This window comes from Nesoenas mayeri (genome assembly GCF_963082525.1).
Source record: "Nesoenas mayeri genome assembly, chromosome: 12".
In the NCBI taxonomy this organism is placed as follows: domain Eukaryota; kingdom Metazoa; phylum Chordata; class Aves; order Columbiformes; family Columbidae; genus Nesoenas; species Nesoenas mayeri.
Window position 1 is genome coordinate 15,909,602 of NC_137547.1, and position 25,646 is coordinate 15,935,247.

The 25,646-nt window shown below is 39.2% G+C and overlaps 1 protein-coding gene across 4 annotated transcripts in view; it reads right to left on the reverse strand.

Moving 5' to 3' along the window:
* Positions 1–4,979: 4,979 nt before the first annotated feature.
* LOC308044903 (uncharacterized protein F13E9.13, mitochondrial-like) overlaps positions 4,980–25,646 on the reverse strand; it is a 36,494-nt gene continuing 15,827 nt past the window's right edge. For 2 of the 4 annotated variants that reach the window (XM_080351861.1, XM_080351863.1), the window contains 3 exons: positions 25,336–25,486; positions 23,227–23,354; positions 16,778–17,257 (listed from right to left, as the gene is read on the reverse strand). In XM_080351861.1, the coding sequence (XP_080207987.1) occupies positions 17,067–17,257; positions 23,227–23,354; positions 25,336–25,486 (470 nt within the window). In that variant the 3' untranslated portion in view covers positions 16,778–17,066. Of the gene's footprint in view, positions 5,073–16,777; positions 17,258–23,116; positions 23,355–25,335; positions 25,487–25,646 lie in introns of those variants that run through there. The other 2 variants (XM_080351862.1, XR_013922689.1) reach the window with 2 other exon arrangements.

Below are 25,646 nucleotides of genomic sequence, written 5' to 3' on the forward strand. Positions count from 1 at the left end.
CTAAAAAAGAACCAATCTTTACAACCACTTCTGCCACTCATCACTTTTGCAAAATGTATCTAAGAACAGTGCATCTGAGGTTCCTTCAGACCTGTAATTAAAGGGCATACATAAACCAGACAAAGTTCAAAATCAGATCTAAAATGCATATTGTAAATTCAGTTAAGGAACAAAGCATTCTAGTACCAAGGATGGAAGGATGACATTTGAAGCTGTCGGTAACAACAATGACAGATTTCCATGCTTGATACTATTCAGTGGTGTGAGAAATCTGTACCATAACCTGGTGCTCACGGAGTCTGAGAACAATAGATGTTCAGCTACATATAATTCTGGCCCCAAACACACGGTACTTTGGAGACGCAAAGAGTAAGTATGAACAACCTGACTTGGGTCCTTGGCCAATTTAACTTCCAACGTTACAGCACATTGACGAGTTCTGAATGAGAGCCCAAATTTTACAAAGCTGTTAAGACAAAGTTTCCTATTCTTCAGGGAACACAGAACAATTCCGTGCAGCCTCTTCAGGTCTGAGTTGTGGTAACGTGGCAGGCAAGAGGGAGCTCGCAGTCAGCTGGGTAGCAGGCTGGGAGGGAACAGGCCAGCTTGTACAGTTTGCATTGCATGACTTTCTTTTCTCTTGTGATAGGTTGGAGACAAGACAACAAAAAGGTGAATTTGAATCACTCTCTTCCATGATGGACAAGATCCAAAGCTTCCAGAAGTCACTGCCAATACTTAAATGTGTTACAATGGAATTTTCAGACCCACACAGTTTAGCATGTTCTATTTTAATATTGCCTCCCGGGCTACCTCTCTGCTTCACTTGCAGTCACAAGGGTGTGATTTGGGATCACATAATGCCTATGTGGCTACAACAGGGTTCTCTAAAGAGCTATCGCTGAGCTAAATGAAGAGCAGGGCAGTGTTTATACCATATTTGTCGCTGTCCTATAACATGATTTAGACTTTGGAAACAAAAAGAACTGGAAACTCTCTGCAAAATACAAAGAGGCCCTTTGCTGGCTTTCTGCAGATCTCTTGGGAACCACTGTCATAAATGACTGTCTTGGGAGTAAAATGACGTGCATTCAAACGGGCGTAATTTATAAAGAAGAGCTAATGCCAGTTGGCTTTACCTACAACGGCGTGCATATACACAGTCATGAGATTCAAGTGCCACTGGAGTAGAAAGCATTGACCAAGCAGATGAATAGCAAAAGGAAAGAACTGGGCAGCCCCTTCTGTATGATAAGTTCCAGGGGATCTTTCATTCTGCCCTAAGTAGACAAGCATTAAGTTCTCAAAAGTCTGTTGAAAAGGCTCACAGCAGGATGTGCCAATCTCTATAACATGGAAGAATAAAAGACTTAAGATTTTGCTGCAATTAGAATAAACAACTGTCCTTAATTTCTGTCAAACAGTAGATGTCTCCCTTTGCCAGTATTTGAAACGTATGTAAAACGTTAGGGTACACATCCACAGCCAGCATTATGACTCTTTTTCTCAGCCTACATTCCCATCATGCCTTGTAGAAAAATCCATGGGGGACGAAAGATAACACTGAGTCCAAGCCCTGAGAACAGAGCCCCATGAAAGCAACAAATTATAAACTCTACTGAGGAGATTTTCTTCAGAAAGATCACAGGTCTCATGCTTTAGTCATGGCCCGTTCCTTTGCCAGCAGGTTCAGAGGGAGGGATCTGTGAGAGCTAAGTGATTTCTTTCAAGTAAGCTGCTCACGATGACTACAGAAACCTCAAGGATTACAGTGCACAAACAATGGGAGAAAAGCTGCTTCAAATAATACACCCAGACAATAGAGTTGCCATTATGGTAGCAATGCAAAATATGGACAGGGATTTAAATGAAGCGGGCGATATCTGTATACTTTGGAGGGCTCACGTATGCCAAATTTGGCAGCATGAGTGTTCACATTGCTTGTTGCTCCACCCCTTGAACAATGAGGCTAAACCCCATATGTGCAGGAGTTGGTAGAGCACAAGCAGTTCTGCTAATCACACTGCATGCAAAAGCAAAAAGACAAAGGAAACTAGTAATGCTTAGACTAGCATTGGGGAAATAATTAAGCATGAATGAAATATTGTATGTGGATTTGAAATGAATGTTCTTGGAAACAATTGTGCTGTTTCAGTTGTGCTGCTTTCCCCTCTAAGTTTCACAAAGTAATTTGCATGTCATTTAAATAAATACCATAAATTAGTGCAAACTTTTTGTTTTTATTTACATAAAACAAAATGCTCATTTCCATTATTGTTTGGATTACCTGACAAGAGTGAAAGAGGTCTGAGAGGAAACTCGTCTGTCCCCCAAATATTACAGATTTCTCATGCGTGAGTGAGCCAGAAAGCAGGACCCCATTTTTAGCTCTTCCTTACATAGGCAAGTAATGCTCTGTACTGTAACAGGTACAGTACAGATCTTCCAGTGGGTCCAAGCTGGAGCTCCAAGCTGGCCGAGGGCACTGGTATAGGCTGCCTTGTGTTTGTCAGGGTTTCATGGCCCTTCATGAAAATAACAAAAGCCTCAGCACTGCTTGTCTGCTGGCCAAACCTGCTTTTTCTGGGGTAGCTCAGCTCTTTGCAGCCAACACAAACAGCAAACAACAACCCTACTGGTATCCTGAACTTGCACAAGTGACCCAAGTGGTTGACAGCATCTGCAGCAGATACCCAGGGCACGTTGGGAGGTCAGGGCACTGTTAACTTGAGTTTCTCTGATTAATCACCTGTTTTTCTTTGAGAACTCATAACTTGCAAGACCTACACTCTTCTCTGATGCACATATTGTTTTTACTTCCATTCAGTGTTATTCACCTATCACCAATTTGATGTAACCTCTGATAAATATTTACCTTCCTTCTTGACAATTTATTTACGCTTCTTTCTCTGACCTCTTCTCAAACTTCCTTTCTCTTCTTAATCTTTCAGAGGGTCAACAGCAGCCAATTCAGAACCCTTAATATTCTGTGCACTCTGACAATTGAAACAAAATAAAATGATTGAAATACAGAAATCCAGAAAAAGGTGAGTGCAAGGTAGCCTAAAAATTTAGGAAGGTGCATGTCTCTTTGCAGGATCATATGGGGCCTGTTGGCCACTGAAAACTAAGTATAGGTACCATCACCTGAAAAACCAAGTGACCTAACCATCTGCAAAAGAAGAAGTTGAATATCTAGCATAAATGTTAACGTTCTAGCCATAAGACAGTAAATGATCATTCAGGCTTCTGACCTGTGAAGACTCCCTGCAGGTTTCCTCCACAATGCCTCAGTTGCATCTGGTTGCTCTCTCCAGTCTAAGAGGGAACTCAACAAATATTCTCTCTTCTCACAACCCTGGGCTGCTTTTCCCCATGATCTGTTGTAAAATACACCCAACATTATAGATTGAAAATCAGATGAACTCATTATACAAATGTTCTTTTCACAGAAGAATATCCTGAAGTCTCAGTTTCTAATATATATAGATATAAATAAACTAAGGGATTCAACCCACTTCCCATTTTGGATATGAAGGCTTTTACTTTCCTGGACTTTGCTTAATGAGTCCAAAGTTTTGCTTCACCACAAAGGAAGTAAAATTGATTTGATCTAACTTCATGATTTCCAGATATCACTAGGGTGTGCTGTAGATCATGAAATTTCAGTAAAGCACAGTTAACAGTGACAAATCTAGCTGCTATAATAAATATTTTAAACTAATTACAAACATAGAACCAACTCAACAACGACTCAGATTCCTTATAAAACAACATACATACTCAAAAGAGGTAATGTAACAAGTTAATAATTTTAAACAGTTTTGTTACACAGGCTTGGTAAATTTGGGGTAGTACACAACAGAGAACTAACGAGTGACAAGCAGATAATCACACACCTAAACTGCACATAGATAACTAAAATCCAGACATGCAGTTCAGTGGGAATAGAAAAAAAACTGGGACTAGAACCAATATCCATAACAAACCATGTAACAAGCAATAAGGGACTCTTTGTGGAAAACTTAATCTGAAAAAAAAATTACGAGGCTAAGTCACTGGAACTCACAAGGGTAGGGCCTGAGGATGCAGAGTCAGGGGCTGAATAGTAATTATTTGTATCAATTAATGCACATAAACAATAGTGCTGAAATTCCCAGTGAGGACAACAGTAAAACTGAACCAAATCCATCACAGGAGACTGCACCTGTTGGGTGTCAGCTCTCAGTCCAAGGGTGCCCAGCAGTGACACCGGCCAGGGGATGCAGCCGCTGGAGGAAGGAAAGTGCCAGCTCCCGGGTCTGGGCTTCCAACCTTTGCTACAACCTACACCCAACCAGCTGCTCAGCTCCTGGGCAGAGCCATCTTCCTGCTCTTGCACCTGTAACTTCAGCCTGAGAAAGAAACACATATCCTGGCACTATCCTTCTGTGCCCATCACCTCCCAGTATAGGCATGGGAGTGGTGGTGGGATAACAAACCCATGCAATTAAGGACAAGAGTTTTTAACCACAAGCTTAACTTTAAGCATATATATATACACTAACAACCACAGACTCAAACGCAAATTTGAGCACCTATTTAAACACAAACAAAAGCTTAAATGGTTTACTGTGCTGAGGCCCCAACTGTCAAGACATAGCCAGTATGCCATAGTTAGTGATAAACGCAAACAGAATTATCAAGTGATGCTTCAGCAGGCTGCATGAACTGAGTTTGGTAGTCTTACACTATGAACCACGTATTCATTATTATAACAACTTGTATTACTATTTGTAGCATCTAGGGAACCCCAATCAGGGCTCTATTGTGTTACAGACTGTACAAGCACTGAAAAAATAGGATGGCTCTTCTAATGAGTACATCACAGGCCCCACTACCATAATTAACATTGATTAGCATCGATGCAAACAGCATGGGAAGACAAAGATGAGGCAGTTTGGGAGCTGAGGTACGCTCTCACCCTTTAAGGTGGTTCCTCTGGTTCCCAACTGCAGAACAGAGGGAGGCTGTTCCAGTGGGGAAGGCTGCGGTCTCCAGTGCTCCCCGTTAGCAGCTCCCATGGGCACATTCTAGGACACAGGATTTAAAGAGAAATCTTTGTCACTTAGTCATCCAGCCTCTATCACAGGCAACTACTTCACACAATCCTGCCCTTAAAATTATCAAGAACCACTACAAATCACGTTCGACCCAAGGCATATGTCTCTCTGAAAACACCCCAGGCTGGCTGGAGCAGTTGGATTAGACTGTGTATCTACGCATCAACCTAAATACTAAAGCAAGCCTGCTGTTCGCTGTCACAGAGCAGTAGTAGTGTGAAATGTAATGGTTAGAACTGACCTAAAACAAGGATCAGAGTCAGATTTTTAGGGTATATAAATCAACTGAGGTCAAAACCCCAGTGCTGAGCTTGCTCCCTCGTGTCTGAATGGGATATTTCCCCCCTTCCCCAAGCCCCCATACCCAGTGTACTTGCCCTTCCCCAACATCACCATGAAGCCATATGATTGCAACCACTACCATCAATTGTGATCAAAAAGGACAGCTGGCAACCTCTGATCTACTTAATGTGTTAGAAAAAGACCCCAAAAAGCGAGATTCGCTTTAAATGAAATCTCAAAAGAGTGACCTTAATGGACATAGAATGTGGAGCTGCCTGCAATAAACCTCCTCCCTCCAATACACAGTCCTTGCTAGATCTATGATTATCATATGTACCTTCTCATCCCATGGCATTTTCCAAGGAAATGGCATTTTCCAAGGTTTGCCTTGGATACTAAAGCAGTTTTTCCTTTCCAAGTGTAGGAAAGTTTGTCAACAACACTCTGATGCCAGCAAAAAAGATAACATGGATAGTATGAAACCATAGGGGTGAATATTTTGGTTGTATAATGAAACTATGTTTGTTAACCAAACAAGATTCAAGACCTTGGAACCATCCTCTCCCCAGAATGTTTCTGCATGTTTTTATTGTGTAACCTTACAAAATACAGACACCTTTAATTTCACTTTCACATCCGGTACCATGAAAAATATGTTAATAGAAAATACATTCACACTAGAAATTTTGTTCAGTTCTCCATGATATCATTCATATCATAATCTAACCTGCAATCTGGTGTATCCTCAGAGTTGGTGCACATCTCAAGAATACTCACATGCACTAAACTGAACACATATGCAAATATTTGCAGGACTATACTGTAGCCAAAATTTCAAATGCAATTGGGATATGTTTACCTGCCCAACTGTAGTTAAGTTCTGCTGTTTTATTACTTTGTGCCATTCTGGTAAAGTTTTTTTTGTGTCTCTTTTGTTTGTTTGGTTGGTTTGGTTTTGTTTGTTTTTTAAGATGCTTCCTATCATTTCCCTGTGACTGAAATTGAATATTATTCTATAAAGCCTAAAAATAAACTCGAATCTGCTAAAGAATTAATCATTTCACTCCCAGGTTTCCACCAGCTGGGCTTGTCTGCTTTAGGTTTGACACCCTTGAGAGCTACAAGCCCAACTTACAAAGATGAGCAAGTTAACATCAGAAAGATGGAGAGATCATCTTTTTTCAATCTTTCCTTTGCCAAAATACTGTCTGCGGTACTTATGACTGGAAGATATTTATTTTTGGCAATTTCTCACTCACTTATAGAACTGTACTTATGTTATTTGCAAATTTGGAGGGTTAATGTCCAAATACATATGCTTCTCTATGTGTATTTCTTTCAGGTTTGCTCATTACATTCATTAAACTATTTAATTCTCAAGGATCTACTGGAGATACAGTGAAGACCCCCTGAACACCAGTTAAGAATAAACTTGTAATGAGAATAAATTACACACACATATCAATTGCTACAAGTCCCGTAAAGAGCGAGACCTTCCTACATAAACATCTGCTGCAGAATTAAATTTGATACATTAATAAAAGCCCTCCCCACCCAAATCAAACAATGGAAGTAGAACAGTTACCCGATCAGTTAAAAGAATAAACCTTTTAAATAAATAAATTTGAGCTACACCAATTTATGTCACTGTGGTACTTAAGGCAAAACCTTTTAAAGGAATAGATTTACTGTGCATACAGATCTCCACTGGGTATGTGTAATTATGCAAAGGAAAGGCATTACTTTTAAAGTGGATGAATGGCTGATACTTTTTGATTTACTGCTAGAAACAGAAAAATGGTAATGGCATGAAATAAGCATTTGCAAAACCGTTTTGGCAGACAGAAAATGTTTGATTTACCTAGGGCATCCATCAGGTTCTATATTTTAGATCAAAGTAGATAAATGGAAAGGCAAATGGATATTTGGGGGGAAAAAAAAAAATCTACCGCTCTTCCATCAGCCCTGCAAGTGAAGTTAAATGCTTGGAGGAGGAAAAAGCCCAAGGCTCTTTGGATGGAAGGAAGTCATGATTCATCACTGCTCTGGCAGCTATAGCTTTCTGTATTTACCTGGAAAGGTGAGAATCGCATAGAAATACTTGTAACTTTCTGGGCCTGATTTGGAGCGGTGATTTCAAGGCGGCTGGCAAAGCTCAACAATTCCATCTGACACTGAAAATGGATAATGCATACCCTGGGTCATATTTTCCTCTCAACTCCAAGTTGTTCACTCCCTTTTTCTCTCCTCTTCTGGCTTGAATTCACATTGGTGAAGAAAATATGTTCCAGTCAAGATACACACACTCCCCAAATCAAAACCCACTGCCTTCTCAGATACTTTCAAAAGCTACGCAATGGGAAAGCACACTGATGGTAGGATAAGGCTTACTGGACTGAGACAAGTCAGGATACTGCAGAACCAAAAATCAGCTCCTTCCTAGAGGCTCTCAGTGAAAAGCATGATTTCTGAGTGTGCCACAATCTTGTTCTGAACTCCTCCTATACTGAAATGCATCACCAGGCACTATGTATTGTGCCCAGCCCTTAAAGCATCACTAGAGGTGTGGTACATGTGTTGCACAGATGGTCTGAACACACACAGTAAACCCAAGATGTTTGGGACACACTCAATTTGTTGTGCTTGTGAAAACCCACAGGAGGGCACACGCACAAGAGCCCCAGCTGCATCAGATTTACTGTGAGTGTGCACGCCATGTGCAGGGAGCGTTTCCATAAGCGTCAGATTTGCGATACATGCTCGGTAGAAAGGATTTGCTCACGTGCCGAGAAAATGCTGGCATTACTACACATCTGGAAATCCTGACAAACATACAGAATCCTTGAAAATAACCTCTCGACATGATGTCTGGCTGGGGAAGGACACATCTCAAGAAATTCAACATATGTCCCTCTGCCCACTCCATCAGGAAATAACAGAGTGGGATGTGGCCTTTTCAGCTCTCTCCACATCATTATGAACACGAGCAACAAATCCATCAGCTACTTCTGCATTCTTTTACTCTATGGAGGGGTTGCCCGGCTCTTAAGCAGCCAAAGAGCAATCAAAACTGGCATCTTTTTCCCACACAGGTGAAAAAACAAACAGGATCTATAATTACACAATAAGAGAGAGCTGTTTGCCCTCTGGGATACTTGCTTAATACATTTTTTGTTACAAAATTAGCGGGTATCTGCTCCTGCTGACATACATGACCTGTGTTTTTAACTCAGTAGCTTACCCTTGAACGCTGAAATACTAGAGCAGGTTACTCAGAGAGGTTGTGGAAACTGCATCCTTGCAGATATCCAAAACCTATCTAGATCCTAAGCAACCTGTTCCAGTTGACCCTGATTTGAGCTGGGGGCTTGGACTCGATGATGCTCCTTCCAGTCTCCGCTGTTCTGTAATTCTGTGATTAAGATCTTTCCCTTCGGTTTTGTAGATGCACTTGGCTTCCAATAAGTAATTCACTGATCACACTTCTACCACAGCCATGGGTATCACTGTACACAGAGAGTTCAAATATTCTGCATTTGTGGAGTGGGCCAAACACTCTGCAGTGATCAACAAAAAAACTGACAAGTTTCACCAACAAGAGAAAGAATGCAGAAAGACCAAGGACAATGCCAGCCCTCTGCTGCATTCCAGTGTCTGTGACTGGTAAACAGCCCTTATACATAAGGCTTTAGGTACACAGCTCCACAGATGAGATGAAAACCAGCGCATCTTCAGAGCAGGCTCAGCCAGCAGCATCCAGACCTTTTGTGCCTATGTAGCCTCCAATGTCCCTAAGCTTATCTTTAGTTACGCCTCTCTGAAACCAACAGCACCCCTGCTACAGACTCATGTGTACGTGAACCCTCCAAATCAAGACTCAAGACTGTAAGACCACCGAATGCAAGATGCGTGTAAACATATAACAGCCAATGTACCTTTGTGAGCTTAAGATTTGTGCACATCCTGGGATATCTGAAAGTTATACACTCTGTCTGTAGAAAAAGTCATTGCAAGGTTCCATGCAAGAAATAAAATAAGTGTTAAAATATTGAGCTAGAAGTAAGGCCAGACTGTATTTCTCCTCTTGTAATAAATCAGCACCATATGTATATATTAAATCCAATCCCTTGATGTGTCCAGTTTCAGTGATAAAAACTTAGCGAGGAGGGCAAAAGTTATTGGGTAGAGATCGATATGCTTGCTTGTTGTCCTTGATTGGCAATAATGCAACATTTTCTCCTTGACTGTAAGAGGCGCTTTTGTGATTTGGGAGCATAAAGAAATTCTGTACTTGACAGATTTATATAGTAGGAATACGCTAATGTCCTTTGACCCGCTTAAGAATAAATACGACCTACCAAATTGTCATTTTTATGGGTATTTACAACTGAGGCACTTTGTAAACCTAAGAACTAATATTTCCCAAAGGAAATCTGTGCTCTTGAATCTTGATAAATTATTGAAAAATACAAGCCACTACCAGCCCTACAAATTTCCTCTTCTATTTCTCCTATTTTTAGTTACATGGGAGTTGTCAAAGCAGATTGGACCACTGATCTATTTCGCTGGGTATGTTGCTGCAGCCATGGCTGGTGCTTCAGAGGAATCCAATAATATTTTTGGCTATTTGATCAAGGCTGTGTAAAAGAAAAAAAATATAAAAATCTTTCCTGAAACGTGAAGGTTTTCAGTGCTCAAATGAAATATTAGTCATATAATTCTTTAAGCTCTCGAATTACTCTTAGAGAAGTGTTTCAAACTATAATTTCCACAGCCCAAATGCCACCAGCTGCATTTGCTCTCATGAATGCTCCAGTTGATACTTTAAACAGATAGTGCAAGGGGTAAAATAAGCCATCCCAATTCACCCAAGCCCCAGTGCTCCCCACCTCATGGGTATAGTGCAGATAACCTGCAAATTTAATCACTCGTTACTGACCACCTACATCCCTGCTTTCTTAATTCTGCAGGCCGGGTGAGCCAGAAGCCTTCGCTGAGTGCGGTGTCTCAGCTCCGCTTCATCTCACCTACCCACTCCACTTGCCATGTACATTTCTTCCATCACCTTTATGCTGTGTCAACCTTCAGAATCTTCCTCTGGAAGATGACAGCACATGACTATACCTCTATAGCTTGGTCTTAAGGAAACAGAGGTTTTTGACAGGACACAATATTAATATTGTCATCCATAACAGAGCAGTTGAAAGCTATTTCCTTTTATTCTTATTCTCCAGCTGAAAGTTGACAAAAAGTCAACACCATTCAGGACAGTATCTAACAGATGAGGCTTGCAGTATTTTTCCAGCAGAAGCTTCGTGTTTCTCCTCTTGGTTATATCTCTGTACAACAGTACAGATCCTCTCAAAGACTTTCAACACATCAGATTTTGACTAAAGCATCATGACGTAGCGCTCATCTCTACTTTTACTGCATTTCTGAGGGCAGCTGCTTTTCTATTTTTCTTTGCGCATCTGTGGACAACAAAATCTTTTTTCTATCACAAGAATGTCTTCATTAAGGCAGTTTCTGCCTTCAGCTTATTCTTAGTCTTCTGCATACTGTAATCTATGTACATGCACAAGAAAGGCTCGAGAGGCGAACTGAAAAAGCAGGAAGCTGGAATAAACAATGAGGCAGGAACTGCAGCAAACTTGAGCATCTTTTCTTGCCCTTACTCTGCTGCTTTCCTTTTCATCCTTGTTTACTGTTGAATTTGGGATTCCTCCCACACTTGTATGAAACATTTCAATGTCCTCTGTTCTGTCACCTCATTCTGACAGCGGTATGACAAGGCACAGCTAGTACAGGGACTGCAGCACAAAGTCGAACAATTCTGAGTTTAACTACTGTTTTGAACATTTCATTTCATATCAGATTGGGCAAATTGAAATATTTAAAATTTCTTGTATGATTAACTTACATTTTTACACTTAATTTTGTTTGCTAACTAATAAAAGGATCCTAAACACCCACTGCTTCATGAACTCCTAACACTTTACAGCGTATATTCCATCTCCCTTTGAACACATGGTGGGGCAGAAGTAGAAATTGCATTTTAGTTTACAGAAGGGAAAATCAAGGATGGACAAGGATTCAAGAACCTGGTATTAATACCTGCTTAACCTGTTAGTAATTCTAACCTGTTTGTATTAACTAACACCGACCATGTGCTCCCTCCACATCAACATTTCATTTTTTTGAAATTCTCATCTGTTCCTCATTCTGCTTCTACAAGTGTAGATGTTATTTTCAGAAACAAATGCCTACAAGCAGAAAAGGAACACCCGATAACTCAGCATTCCACACAACCAAACAGCATCTCTGTCCCGTTCATTTCAAGGAGAGTGACGGCCTCTGGAAAAAGAAATTATGAAACACCAACAGTTGCTGTCTGACACTGAATTTACTTTGTGAAACAATGAAAATTTGACAGTGACAGGAAAGAGGGAATTTAAACATAAACAGAGAGTATTCGTTTCAGCTCAAATCAGCAAAATCCTTTTTTGACATATTGAAAGAAAACTACCTGTTAATAAGATCAACAGTTTTTTAATCAAGATAATTACCCTACACATCTTTTCCATTCCTTAAGTGTTTAATAAGAAACATCTTAGGCTCTCCTTACCTTTAATTCTTCTAAAGCTTCAAACTGTAAGCAAAGAAACAGACTACGTTCTGAATTGCAACCATTTTGCCTCATGTGAAAGGCTTTCCTATTTGCATTGCAGAAAGACTTCCTCCTTCCCCCAGAAAAATCAGTTTATTAAAGATTGGGGTGAAAAAGCACCTGTTGCCCTCAACATTTCAAGTAGTAACTTTGCCAGCTGAAGAATAATCCAAGGAAAGCATCTCACAGGTCTGTCTGGACCCGAATGAGTGAGTGTCAAAGTCTTGTTGACAGATGGAGTCAGGAACATGAGTGCAGTCAGGAAACTCTGCAACATTTTTGACTTCATATTGACCAAGCATGGACTCTTCAATAGAATATTCCTAACCAGCCACCATAGGAGAACAATGTGATTGAAGTTATTAGTCCTAACACAGGTTTTTAACAGACATCCTAAGGGAAATAGGGTTTTACCTCTAAAACAAGTGTTCAAAGGATCAAATAATTCTTGTCACTAACAGTCAAACAATGGTTAAGAGTAGGGAAAATAATTGAGAGAAATTCCATAATGCCTCAACATAAACAATTTATTGCAAGCCCCAGTTCTTATAAAAGCAAGAAGCTAACTGGGTGGGTTTCCCTGACACCTCCAAGGCAGAAGTCCAAGAATCCCCTGTCTCTCTCTGAAGGATATTATGTTCTGATGGTATTTCTGCGACGGGGACCATAGAGTAGAGAGTCAATTCTACTACACACCATGGCATGTTAGTCCCCAACAAAGAATATCTCAGCCCAGTTTTCCTCCATTTCTAAACAATGCAGCATTTAGGTCGCATAGATAAGCACTGCAGATGTGCAAGAAAAAAGCCACAGACAGTTCTGTCCTTAAACTCAACTTCTATGTTGCTCAGCAGAGCAAACACTGACGGGATGCTGGGGAAAAGTGCAGGGAGCAAGGGAAGTTTTTGTAATGCAAACCTGTAATCTGCTCTTAAACCAAAGAGCTGCAAATTCCAAGCCTGCATTTTGCTACAGTTATCACCCCTTATTGCCATAATTATCCTGCAAAACTTCAGCTTTCCTTTAGGAAAAAATGTCTCCCTGAGCACATATATCAGCAGAGATGATCTTGGAAACATAACCCAGGTGTGAACTCATAAAGTCTTCAGTGAAGAGGCTGCAAACAACCTGAAACTACAGCAAACATCCCCAATCACTTCTCTCAATAGAACCGTGCAATGTAGCACTTCGTCATTGACTTCTAGGTTTTGCTAAAGCCAAGTATTTTGGTTTTCCTCCCCCTTCCTGCTCTGTCAGGACCTGCCTGCCAGTCCTTTTATTCCTCCATTTTCCACCAGTGAGGAGTTTGTTGGAATAGGTGCAGGAAACAAGAACTGGACTCCCAACTTGTAATCAGGGAGTCTGCAGGGCCAAAATAATGGGATGAAAGAATAGCCTGGCAACTGGATTAGCTGACTGTATGACACCAGGAAGGAAATATCTGGAAATTATCCATAAATCTTACAAGCTTACATATTTTCAGCACCAAAATAGGTAGAAAAACATTTGGCTTGCTAGGTCCAGATAAAAATAGCTGTTTTATGAGTGGAATGAAGTTGTATTAAGACTTATGCATTGACTTAGACAAAGCGTATTATGACCAGTGAATTTTAATTATCTATAACTTTACCAAGGAGACCTCTCTTTTACTAAGTATTTTTCCTGTCCTAAAGGTGATACTGAATCTTCACGTAAAGTCACTTTGTTACACAAACAGACACTTACATTCTCTCCTCTGGTTCATTCAGTCAACAGCAAGAACCACACGTGATTTTCAGGTGGGCAATTATTGCTGTATTTTCACAATCTATTTTCAAGTTTTTTCTGCTCAGCACAGAATGGATGTGAGTACTATGCAAGAGCACAATCTGAGAGAAGGAAGAGATCCAACAAGAAAGGGAGGCCACTAGCTGGCATTTTAAAAGGGCAAATCAAAAGCAATCAACACCCAACAAAATGTTCAATGTAGGATGAGGTGATAGCTCAGGATATACTTAAGATACTGTAATGAGGCTAACAAGTGCTGTGTTTTAATGTAAATTAACACAAGATAATCTCTTCACATATTTAAGCGATGCACTTCAAATTAATTAATACATATTTAATAGAAGTCTTCTTGAACAGCTGTTATTTACTTCTGGAGTTTCTACACATTAGCACTTGCCTGCTTTGTTCTGCTCTGAAGTTGTTCATGCTCCAAAGTACTTTAACAACTTGGGCTGTAAAAAAATTGAACAGTCTTCCCAAAAGAGACAGCCTTTCTGATAACTTAATATTTTTACATTAAATATTCAAACACTTTCTGAACAAAAGGTCAGATTCTTCTTCCAGCATCTGTGAGAAACAGGCAAGCAGATGCTTAATGCTGCTAGACAAACACTTTCAGCACAAAGAATGATAAAGAGTTGGTGATCAGTCACATTTCTAGGCTTTAAATTAGCTTTCCTTTACTTCTGTTCCCTAAATTCTGCACTTACCACTCATACATAACAATGCAGACCCAAGTTATGGTCTGATCCTTCCGTAAGGGTTACACAGTGGGGTGTTAAATGAAATCCTGACAGTGAAAGTGCTGTCTACAGGATTCATTGCATGTCATGAGTATTACAGCAACTCATTAGGGTTTTTGTCTTACAAAGACTACCATGTATGACACCATCTCATTCAGACCCTGCATGCAGCACTGAGGTAGTTCTCACCACCCCCTCCATTCAGATGAGAGCCCATTTGAGTTCCAGTCACTTGGGAGTTTTTAGGATGTGAATGAGTAGAAACCAATTCAAGAAACATGCTGGTAACACATTATATTTTCACACAGTGATGGTTGTGACTTTTGGCAACTGTAATCAGTTTCTTTAAAAATAATTATCGTCACTGAACAATCTTTATCAGTGTATTTGTTGTAGTTTTCAGCTGACTACTTGAAGATATTTACTCTTCTTACAGCACTAGAGCACTGGCTAGTGCTCGTTGCTTGCATGTTTACTGAGAATAAATTTCAAAGTAACAATTGTAATAGAAAATATCTGTTGGGACAACAATCATTAAATCTTCTGTGCAATGATGTATGTAAATATATGCAACTTGTAGAAGGCCTGAAAACAGTCCTAAACACACAAAGATAAAAAATATGTATGTTACTCATATCTAAATTAATTCTTTTTTATTTAATGTGATGTTTTTCACAGTAGAGGATGTAAGAGAGAACTCATTACTCAGGCTGAGAATTTAAAGACTAAACCAGATCACAGAATGATTTTAGTTGGAAAAGAAGCTTAAGATCATTGAGTCCAACCATTAACCTAATACTGCCAAGTCCACCACTAAACCATGTCCCTAGGCACCACATCTACATGTCTTTTAAATACCACCTGGGATGGTGACTCCACTTCCCTGGGCAGCCTGTTCCAGAGCCTGACAACCCTTTATGTGAATGAATTTTTCCAAATATCCAATTTAAACCTCCCCTGGTGCAACTTGAGGCCATTTCCTCTCATCCTATTGCTTGTTACTTGGGAGAAGACACCAACACCCTCCATGCTACAATCTCCTTTCAGGTAGTTGTAGGCAGTGATAAGGTCTCCCCTCAGCCTCCTTTTCTCCAGGCTGAACAGCCCCAGCTCCCTCAGCCGTTCCCCATCAGACTTGTAGCCATGTGGCTACAACAGACTGATCTAGAAAAAAGAAACCTGAGGAGAAGACTTAATCTCACAGTGTGATGTTCTGGAATCACCACCATGTTAATTAAACTAAATTTCTTGAAAATCTTTCTGCCTTTGAAAGGAGGATGTATTTTTTGTTCAGAGAAGTATGGGCATTCTGCCAGCTGACACAAAAAACATGTTCGTACACTTGCTTTGATATCTACAATATAACTTTCATTAGCATCAGCAGAAGCCTGAGACAGAGATGTCAAGGAAAGAGAGAGAGGGAAATCCCAAAGGACAAACTGAGCTCCCAGTCCCCAGGAATGAAAACATATGCCCACATTTTATACAACCATGACACTACAGGTATTCTTTGGGTTATTTTAAGCTTCCTTAGAGCTAAAAGATCAAATTCACGTGGAATCTCTTACAACACACACAGTAAGACTGTCGTATTTTTCCTCTACATTTCCCAGGAAAAATGAAAATCTGTGTTTGCTGTCAGCTTTGGTAGAAAGGTTTTCATCATAATTACACCTTGTGTAACTATGGAAGGTAAATGGAAGGAACCTGGCAGTTTTTAGCACCACTAATGTCAGTCTGAAGAGGTACAAAGCTGTAGGAGCTTACTAAAAAATAACAAACCTTTATTAAAATTTCTGATTTTTGGAAAAACATTTTGATTAAATTCCAGCTCTACTTAAAACGTAATTAAACATTTACATTTTTTCTCTAGTAAGTACTGTAAATAAATCAACTGCCCAATTATATTAAAATTTTGTATGGTATACAATTACTGCATTTTTGTAATAAATGCACAATTCTAATGAAAAAATAATGATCTTGAACTTTAATAGAGCCCTTCATTTCAGGAGATGAAAGTGCTGTACATTCATTTATTATGTCTTACAACCCCTTTGTGATGTAGGTACTATTATCATCATTTTACAGATGGGGAAACTGAAAGGCTAATTAACTTGTCCAATTTACAATACTCTTAGCTGTAAACTTAGGGCATCCTATTGTACTCGGAGGCAAAACAAAACTCAGCTCACCTGTGATGAATATTTGCTACAAATTCTTAAAGCCCCATAAGCATTTTACTTATAGGAAAGAACGTATTACACAAGCCTTTGGAGAGTTGGTTTTGCACTGGCGATGGCTTTGAGAGCCACAGAAATGTGCTGCCTAGAAACAAACATCAGAGCACCAGTTTATTGTAAAGTGTCACCATGTTTGCCAGTTAGTTACGGAGATTGCGTTTTCATTTAATGTTATTAGCCATTCAAGCACATGTCTGTGCATTAATTCTGTACGCTGTATCACACTGCACTTCTACACACAGAGAAACACTATTTGCTGGCAAATTCATTCTCGCAGTTTACTTATGTGTTCCATAAACTTCTTTACTCGGTCAGGATCAACACCATTTGCCCAATAACCTTCTCTCTTGAAATACGAACCTATTATTAGAGCGTTTGCATCCAAATAATTCCTCACATTGTCCAGAGTCACTCCAGATCCAATCAACACAGGAATCTTCACAGCACGTTTAACCTCTGACAGAGAGAAAAAACAAAATTAGGGTTAAGTCCCATCCTTGAAACTCTTTCAAGACTCTAATTTGTGTAGTTTTTCAACAATAGAGAAAGGTGAGTATCAAGAAACTCATTATTTCTTCTGCTATAAAACAAAACAACTTATCTAGAAAAAAAACCCGTTAGCTCTGGACAGCTGTTAAGAAAAATTTCACTTTTATTTTATTTTGCTTTCTGTTGTTGTATGAAACGCTGCAGAGGAATATTCCTGGCCACGTATCAGAGGATGGTTTCAGTGGTATGGAAGTTAGGTCTTGGTACCTGTACCCCTCTTTATTCTTAAGGAACAAGATTTAAGCAATTTTAAGTTGAACTGGTTGGCAGAGAATGTGCTGCCTTTTACTATATTCCTTATCCCTGATAAGAAGTTTTTGCACAGCAGGACCAGACCCTTTTACTTACTGTGATTGGTACCATCAGGCTTAGAGGCTTTGTTGTGCTTGCGGTACGACGCATACACACAAAGGAGCTCTTGTTTACTACTGTCTTGCAGTAGCATCCAGTACAGATTCCAGGCAAACCAGGTCCATCACCTTGGCAAAGAATTTACTGCTGCCAGAGTGACCGTGTGGGCTCCCATGCCTCATCTGGAGTGTCAACTGTGTTCTCGATTTCCCTCACCTTAAGATGTGAATAATCATCTCCTCCAGTCTTTCCATGAAGTAATCAAAACACAGCTACGAGAAGATGATGCCATTCTTGTTTCCATTCATTGTGTCAGCTCGGATTATTTTTTGCAGCTCTGGTGAGATCACTACAGTGGCAGAACTGTGCTCATTACAGTTCTTCAGTCATCAGTTTAAATCACAATAATGGCAATTTGACAGGTGTGTATTTTGGCCAGGTCTCCTTGCTGAATTTATGCTATGCTGACAACGAGCAGAAGATTTTCAGTGAAGAAACAAGAAGGGCCTTCTTCACAGGGAACAGAAAAGGAATGTGTGCTCTACTTCATGATAGATTTCAGGGGTTTGGAAGTAGGAAAGCAAGTAGTGGTTGTATAGACTACATTGGTAGCTCCAGCTAGAGTACCAGAAAGCAAGAGATAGTACTGATAACTACTACTTCTCTTGCTATGAATGGCAATGGAACAAAAAAGCCAATTATTTTTTTCTATATACAGTATGTCTGTCTTAATTATCTGACCCTTTACCTTGTTGCAAAGGGACAAATAGACAAAATATCAAAACAGGGCTCAAAATGTTACACATCCATTTAATTCCTAACACACAGGGGTGGATTTCAGCCCACAGTTCAGGTGGTCGTGTCCACTGTGAAATGTATGTGCATTCCCACAGAACTGACTGTTCAGAGTTACCATAGTTCACAATTTTTAGAATAAAAAAACAAAAGGGGATGCCTGTTCTGGCCACGGAAAGGTTCCCCATAGATAAATAAAAGGTTATTGGAGTATTTTCTGCAGAATCTGGGTTGGTACTAGCTCTGGGGGGAAAAAAAATCCCAGTTCAAGAATTACTAAGCATTCCTCTCACCCTTTTGTTTCAAACTGACCAATCTAAGAGTCAATCATAGAACTGGATGCTTCATCCCTTACTTACAGAGATGTTGTGAGGCATTACTTCTGATCTTTAAAAACATAAATTGCTTTAATTGGTGATAAGCTGAAGTAAGATGGTTAGAGTTTGAGGTAACTAGGGAAAGCATACATATAAAAGTCTGCTTCAAAACATTGTTTAAATGAAGTTCCATCAGAAGCCTAACTTATTAATTACGCTTCAGGGAGGACTAATTATTTTTCACCTTCCTACCACACTGAAGAAAGGGGATCAATTAAAATGCTCTTGAATCAGTTTTTATGTCACATGTCTCACCATTTTTCCATCTAGGAACAATAACTCCTTCTTACAAACATTTTAACACAAAAATAAAACCATCCCACACAGTCCTTATTGAAATTTTTTAAAGAAATGAGATGGATCATGCATATATGACTAAAACTATAGTTATTTCTACGCATATTTTATATTCTTATAGTCATCCTACTTACAGCAACAAAATAACTCATTTTTAGTTATTTATAGCATTATTACTGAAATCCTGTTCTAGAAAAATCAGCATTTTACTTATATAGTATCTACATGCTTTTAGAAATATATCTGCTTTACATAGATACCATTGCATAATTACAGTACTACAACTGACCAGAGATTTGTACAACAGTACTTTACTGAATTCCCAGAGGAATTGTGTTCTAAGTCAATATTTGTTTTCACAACAAGTGTATAAGGAACATCAGCAGGTAATTGTTTTAATTAAACAGAGCACGACCACACGGGTGTAAGACAATAGCTCAGCCCTACTAGGCAAAAAAAAAACCAACGAAACCAAAGACTACTGTGAAACTATAAAAGCTCCCAAAGCTTTCCGAAGTAGCAAGGTATCCAACTCCTGCTGTGATCCAAACATGACACATGGAGTCCACACACATCTCCTGTGCTGGAGATTTATTCAGATTGACAATGTGAAGAACAGCAATGGGAGTGCTCCTTCTGCAATGAGCCTGGGTTACTTAATTCAATATGCTACAGATGCTGCTTTTAAGTCATTTACAAGCATATCAAGGCCTAAAGTTGATTAGTAGAAGGTGATTCGTCTACTGTCTGCATTAATACAAATTCTAACTTGTAAAAGAAAATAAAGCAACAGCAGTGAAATTTGATTTTGCGTGGCAACGTTCAGTCATTGTCAAGATGCCTCTAAACACAGAGCTTTGCCTTAAATCTCTCTCAGCTTTCCTGACTTTTCTCTTCTTATTATATTTGTTTTGACACAAAGAGAAAAGGAGACAATTTTGTGATGTTACAATAACAAGATCCTAAAGTTTATGCAACTTGCACATTTCCCTATTTCAATAAACCGTAACTAGAGGGCACTGTGCTCTTTCTTGTGACTACATCTGCAGACACGTCTTTAATAAAATCACATGAAATAGTGCTTGGTTGCAAAGCACAATGAAAGCATTTGAACTATGGTATGCACAAGTTACACGAAATAATGGCCAAATGCTCCTAGCTTGAAAACAATGGCAAAGAGCAGCGTAAAAATGAGCACCGCTGTGCAAATAACTTGCTCGACTACTCTTCTTTAACAGCTTTTTCATATGCAATAATCACTGCAGCGTGCAGTACTGTACACAATACTATGTTTATGATAATGCTCCGCTGTAACACATTTTAGTTTTTTAATTCAAAGGATGTTTTCTCTGTCATTAAATCTAGGGCTCACAAAAAGTACAGATCAGAGACTCACATCTCCTGTTTATCTCTGAGGGTACCGCAAGGGCAGCAGCCTCTATTTTTGACCCAAATGTACCATTGAAAGGTGAGAGGGTGAACCAGTCTTGATATCCCTTTTATGAACAATAACTAAGTAGGTGACAGTCAGAGCCAGCTGTTGGGTTTCACGATGTACCCCATTTTCCACTGGATACTGAGCTGAGGCCATTTGCTTTGTTCACTCAGATAACTAAGCAGTCAATACACAAAGCTTAGGTCACTTAAAATACAGCCTGGATTCAAAACAGCAGTTATACCCCAAAGAGAAAACCTGAGAGATCCACTCTCCACCCAAAGCACATTTCACAATGTAGCAAACTGGAACAAACTTCTATAACCTCTTAAATGAAAATATGGTTTATTAAATAAATTAATTGTAATTCAAAATGCTCAGCTATAATTTCTGCTCCTCGGTCACCTGAAGTTTGATTTTTAGGCCTTGTGCTCCATTGACCACTGATGCCCGGCCTGCCAGCCGCTGTGAGGAGCGATGCCCGCAGCTGCTGCTGAGAAGACAGCAATACAAACAACAAACAAAACCCACCAAAAACAGTTCTCTGGCTTGACAGGGAAACACTCATTTCCCACACCCCATCACAAATCAGTCAGTTCAACACAAAGGCAAAACCACTTCTATATTACTGCACAACAAAGCTAAAGACATGACAAAAATCTCATCTGTCTCTTGGTTCTGCTTTCAAGAAATGCTTTGCAGCGTGATGAAAGGTGCCCAATTGTGTGTATCATCGTAATACAGCACTTCCAGGGCTGCATAAATTCGTGAAATGCAAAATTTCACTCACATCAACACCAACTTTGTAGACTGTATATCTAATTCCTTTTAAGAACATGCTGACATAGATATGCCTAATTTGTCATTTCCTTATACGCTGGAATATTGATTTTTAAGTTCTTCCATTAACTGTTTTAAGCCAACATCCTTCTTATAAGAGGGCCTGCTAATGTCCAGACCCCTGTATATTAAGCAAAATAAATCTGTGATCTAGATTCTTGCTTTCATAGCAGAAATCCAAACATAAAATTAATGTGTGTAGCTCATTACAGCTGCCAGCTCTGACTCATTTTGTTCTTTGGACCCAGAAAGAGAACAAGACAGACTGACATGTTTGTCCACATGAAAGAAAAGCAGAAGCCCCGGTGCTGTCTGGTTGGAGTCCTGTGGTGAAAAACCTGTGGGCCCAGAGGTCCCGTTCTGCTCTCTGATACAGAAAAATCAGTGAAGGTTGCATGTGCATCTGTGAAAGCAGAATTTAACCTAGGATTTTGACCTAAGACTTATCAAATACCTTTTTAAACTCTTTAATCTGCATTAAAGGTGGTGGAGGTTTTGCTTGCAGTTAGGGCTGGAGCTCTAGATTACTGAAATTTGGTAGTGTTAAAAACACGCCTCGCTTTCATGGTCACCTGTTCCATGTATCATTCCAGTTTACTGTACCAGAAGACCCAACTAATTCAAGAGTTCAATATTCACACCAAATCATCATTTTCTTTTCAACATTGTTGATTGAAGCATAGTTGCTTATAACCTATTTGGCAAAAGTTTAATATGTATGAAATAAAACCCCATTTTGACAAGCTCAACATTCACTTTAAATGCTGTTAAGCATGTATGATATACGTAAACCCCTGAAAACATTGAATGATTTCATATTATTTCAAAAGATCTTTGAGGTCCAGGTATCTATGGCAAGTATGCTTCTCACCCTCATCAGCTAACATAAGTTGAATACAATTCACTCTGCACTGGAACTTCAAAACATGTGAAGTTTAAACATGCCAGCAAAAAATACAGCCTGAAAACATACACATTCTATTTTAGGTAGTTAGACCCTCAAATTCAAGTCATTAACCTAAATTTAAATTAGTGATGAACATCAAATGCACCCATAATAGAATTTTAACTCTAGCATGGGGGTAATCCATTCTCATGAAGACAGCCCAAACTTATGCCAGTATAAAAATATGAACAATTTTATAAAACTTTTGCAAAGGTCAGAATTCTTAGGTCAAATGACACTCTTAATGAGAAGTCCACACCATTTAAAATTTATTTTTATGTAATACCTTTCTATCTACCAATTAACCTGTATTCTTCCCCAAAATCTTCTAAGCAGTATTTTCCCTGATATTCCTATTTGGATTGTTGTCTTATCAAAATGCCTCTTTTCTTGTAGAACTTCCATTTTCATTGTGAAAGATAAAAATGCTTAACTCTTCAATGGAAAAGATTTATAGTTAGTTAGTTTTCTAATAAGGCAGCTAATAAGGTAGTTTTATCTTATATTAAGACATTTTAGAAACAGAAGAGTCAGGGTTTTTTACATATTTTACTTAATTTTTTTTACTTATTTTTTTCATTAAAGCCTCAGCATCATTCAGTGTTATAAAAGCCTGAAATAATTTTCATTTTCATCCTGCCAAACTGTTGTTTAGTACCGTATGACAGCCAATCTGACTAGCACCTTAGTGCACGTTAGTTCTGCTGTATCAAATCAAACCTTACAGTGAGACTCTCTTTCCTTCCGTCCTTTTTCTTCCCTTAAGGAACAGCATGTCTATAGATTTATTTCTACGTGACTCCAGAAGCTGATTCCTTGCAGTGTTGGCTCCCACCTGCCAGGTCCTGTGGCCGGGCGGGCAGCCCGGTGGCCGTGCCGGTCAGCACCACGCCGTCCGCCAGGAAGAGCTCGGCAGCCGCCGCGGTCTCGGCCACGCTGACATCGGCCGTCAGGGCGTGCGCACTGTCAACGGCAGGAACGGAGCCTGGGGTTACTGTCGGCATACACATTGGTTTATCCATCTTGGTGAACGCTTAGACTGCGTTTCTTCATCCTCCCGGCTGCCAGAACAACCAAAGGCAGGCTTTGTGAGAGAGGGTAAGCATCTGGTTTTAAAACGGGAAGTCAAATTGAGATACGAACGAGAGGAAAAAAACCCAACCTTTTCCATCAGGGAACCATGATTGATTGGTCTACTGCTCTGGATCACCCACCTCTGAAGAGTGATTGCAAAGTGTGAGCCACCAAGTGTCAATTGAGACAGCTGCTTACACGTTGAGCACCTGTATTTCAGACATGTTGAGCACACGCAGCTCTCCGACTTCAAGTGGGAGCTGTGGATGTGCAGTCATTCATAAATCAGATTCTGTTGCCTAGAACAGAATTAACACCCCACACTTCATTTCACAAAGTTCAACTAGCAGAAAGTATAGTTATTATTTATATAATCCCAGGAATCATCTTACACAGCAGTTACAAACGTCAATTACCAGCTTTTCAATAGCGGTCTTTGATATATGGGTGACACACTTTGACTAAATCCTATAGCAACAATAGCTTTTAATTTCAACAGTTCTGAACTTTGAAAGAATTCCAGCCATTGCTGGTTTGACACCTGAATGTTGTTTCTATATTTCTATTTAAGTAGAAAACAATAGCTATGGCCAACACGATGGGTGGTGATGGAGCCAACCTCTTTCCTGGACCAGCCTGGGTGGATGATGCTCTGCTCACATTCCAAGGCAGCACCCTGAAACTAGCATGTGGAGGGTTGCTGTAACACAGCAAGTACACTACAAAAATGATTTCCCTCCATTTAAACAACAGGAGGCAAGCAGCTCTCGACAGGCATGTTTTTCTACATTAAAAAATTCAACCAACAAGTCCTTTAACGTTTCCTTCTCAGCTTACAAATCTGCCTGAAACAAAAGCTTCTTATTCTTTCTTAAAAAGCAAACCCTTTGAACAACAGAAAGTATAATCCAAATATTAATTCATCAATTGTCAAGACAAAGAAAAGAAACCCTATGATGCAATAAATTTTTTTTTTTTTTACAAAAAAGTCTAGTGCAACATATTTTTATATGTTTAGATATACACACATACATATATATAAAGAAATAATCAGAAAGAAACCACTCTGAAAGGACCTTAAAAGCTTCATTTGACCATGCCGCATTGTTTCCTTTCTGTTTTGAAATTTATTACCTGTTCATTAGGTATTTAAGATCTTCCAGACTTGGTTATTCTCATGATTACCCACATACTACACACAAACATTTTAATTAGGTTATTTAGCATGTATAATACATAACACTTGAGCAGTTCTTCTGGAGAAAAAACAAACCCAAAGAGTGACATCTAAATAGCTGAAAGTACTACATGACAGTTATGATAAAGTAGCAGCAGAAAAGAAAGTGGATTCATCTGTCATAAGTTCCTTCTGTTTGATAATCATAGAACATAATCCGTACATAGACAGCACTGATTTAAGTAAAAGAAACCAGTATTATTGGCAGGAAAGAAAAAAGAAAATAGCTTTTTAAAATGCCAAAATATTATGATTGGAATGCTTTTATATGGCAGCTGCTTGCATAACTAAAAATAACCTTGGATGCCTTGCCTCTTTAAACATAATAGGCATGTACACAAAATTTCACCTAATCCACATGTAAAACTTTTACAGTCTGCATTTAACCTGGAGGTTAAACAATTGCAAACTTCACAGATGCAGCAACCTGCAGCTTACAGGTGTAAATCTATTTTAAAATGGATCCTACAATAGCACTGCAAGACCTTGCTTGAACAATAAAGTTCACTCTATATAATAAATAGGCAATATATCATAAATAGACAATAAATAGGCATTAAAAAATCAGAAAATGGAGAAAAATATAAGATCATGATTACATTGATATTTACATAAAATATTGCTTGTATTTACCTATGTTTCTTTTTAATATCAGCGAAAATCTGAATGTTCTCTGCTCCAATTTGTTTTCTGTAACGTAGCAGGTCACCTGCACAGGCATTTATAATCCCTTCATCAGCAACATGAGAAAACACAAACCCTTCAGCCCGAATAAAATCAAGACCTGAAAAAAAAAAAAACCACAAAACAGTAATATCTTAGCTAAAACTGAAGACTGAACACCAGAAATCCTAAAAATTAACAAAACCCCACCTTACCGCCCCTCTTATTTGATCCCAACACAAGTTGCTCTATATGCTCTAGGGCTAACCAACCTTGCTTTT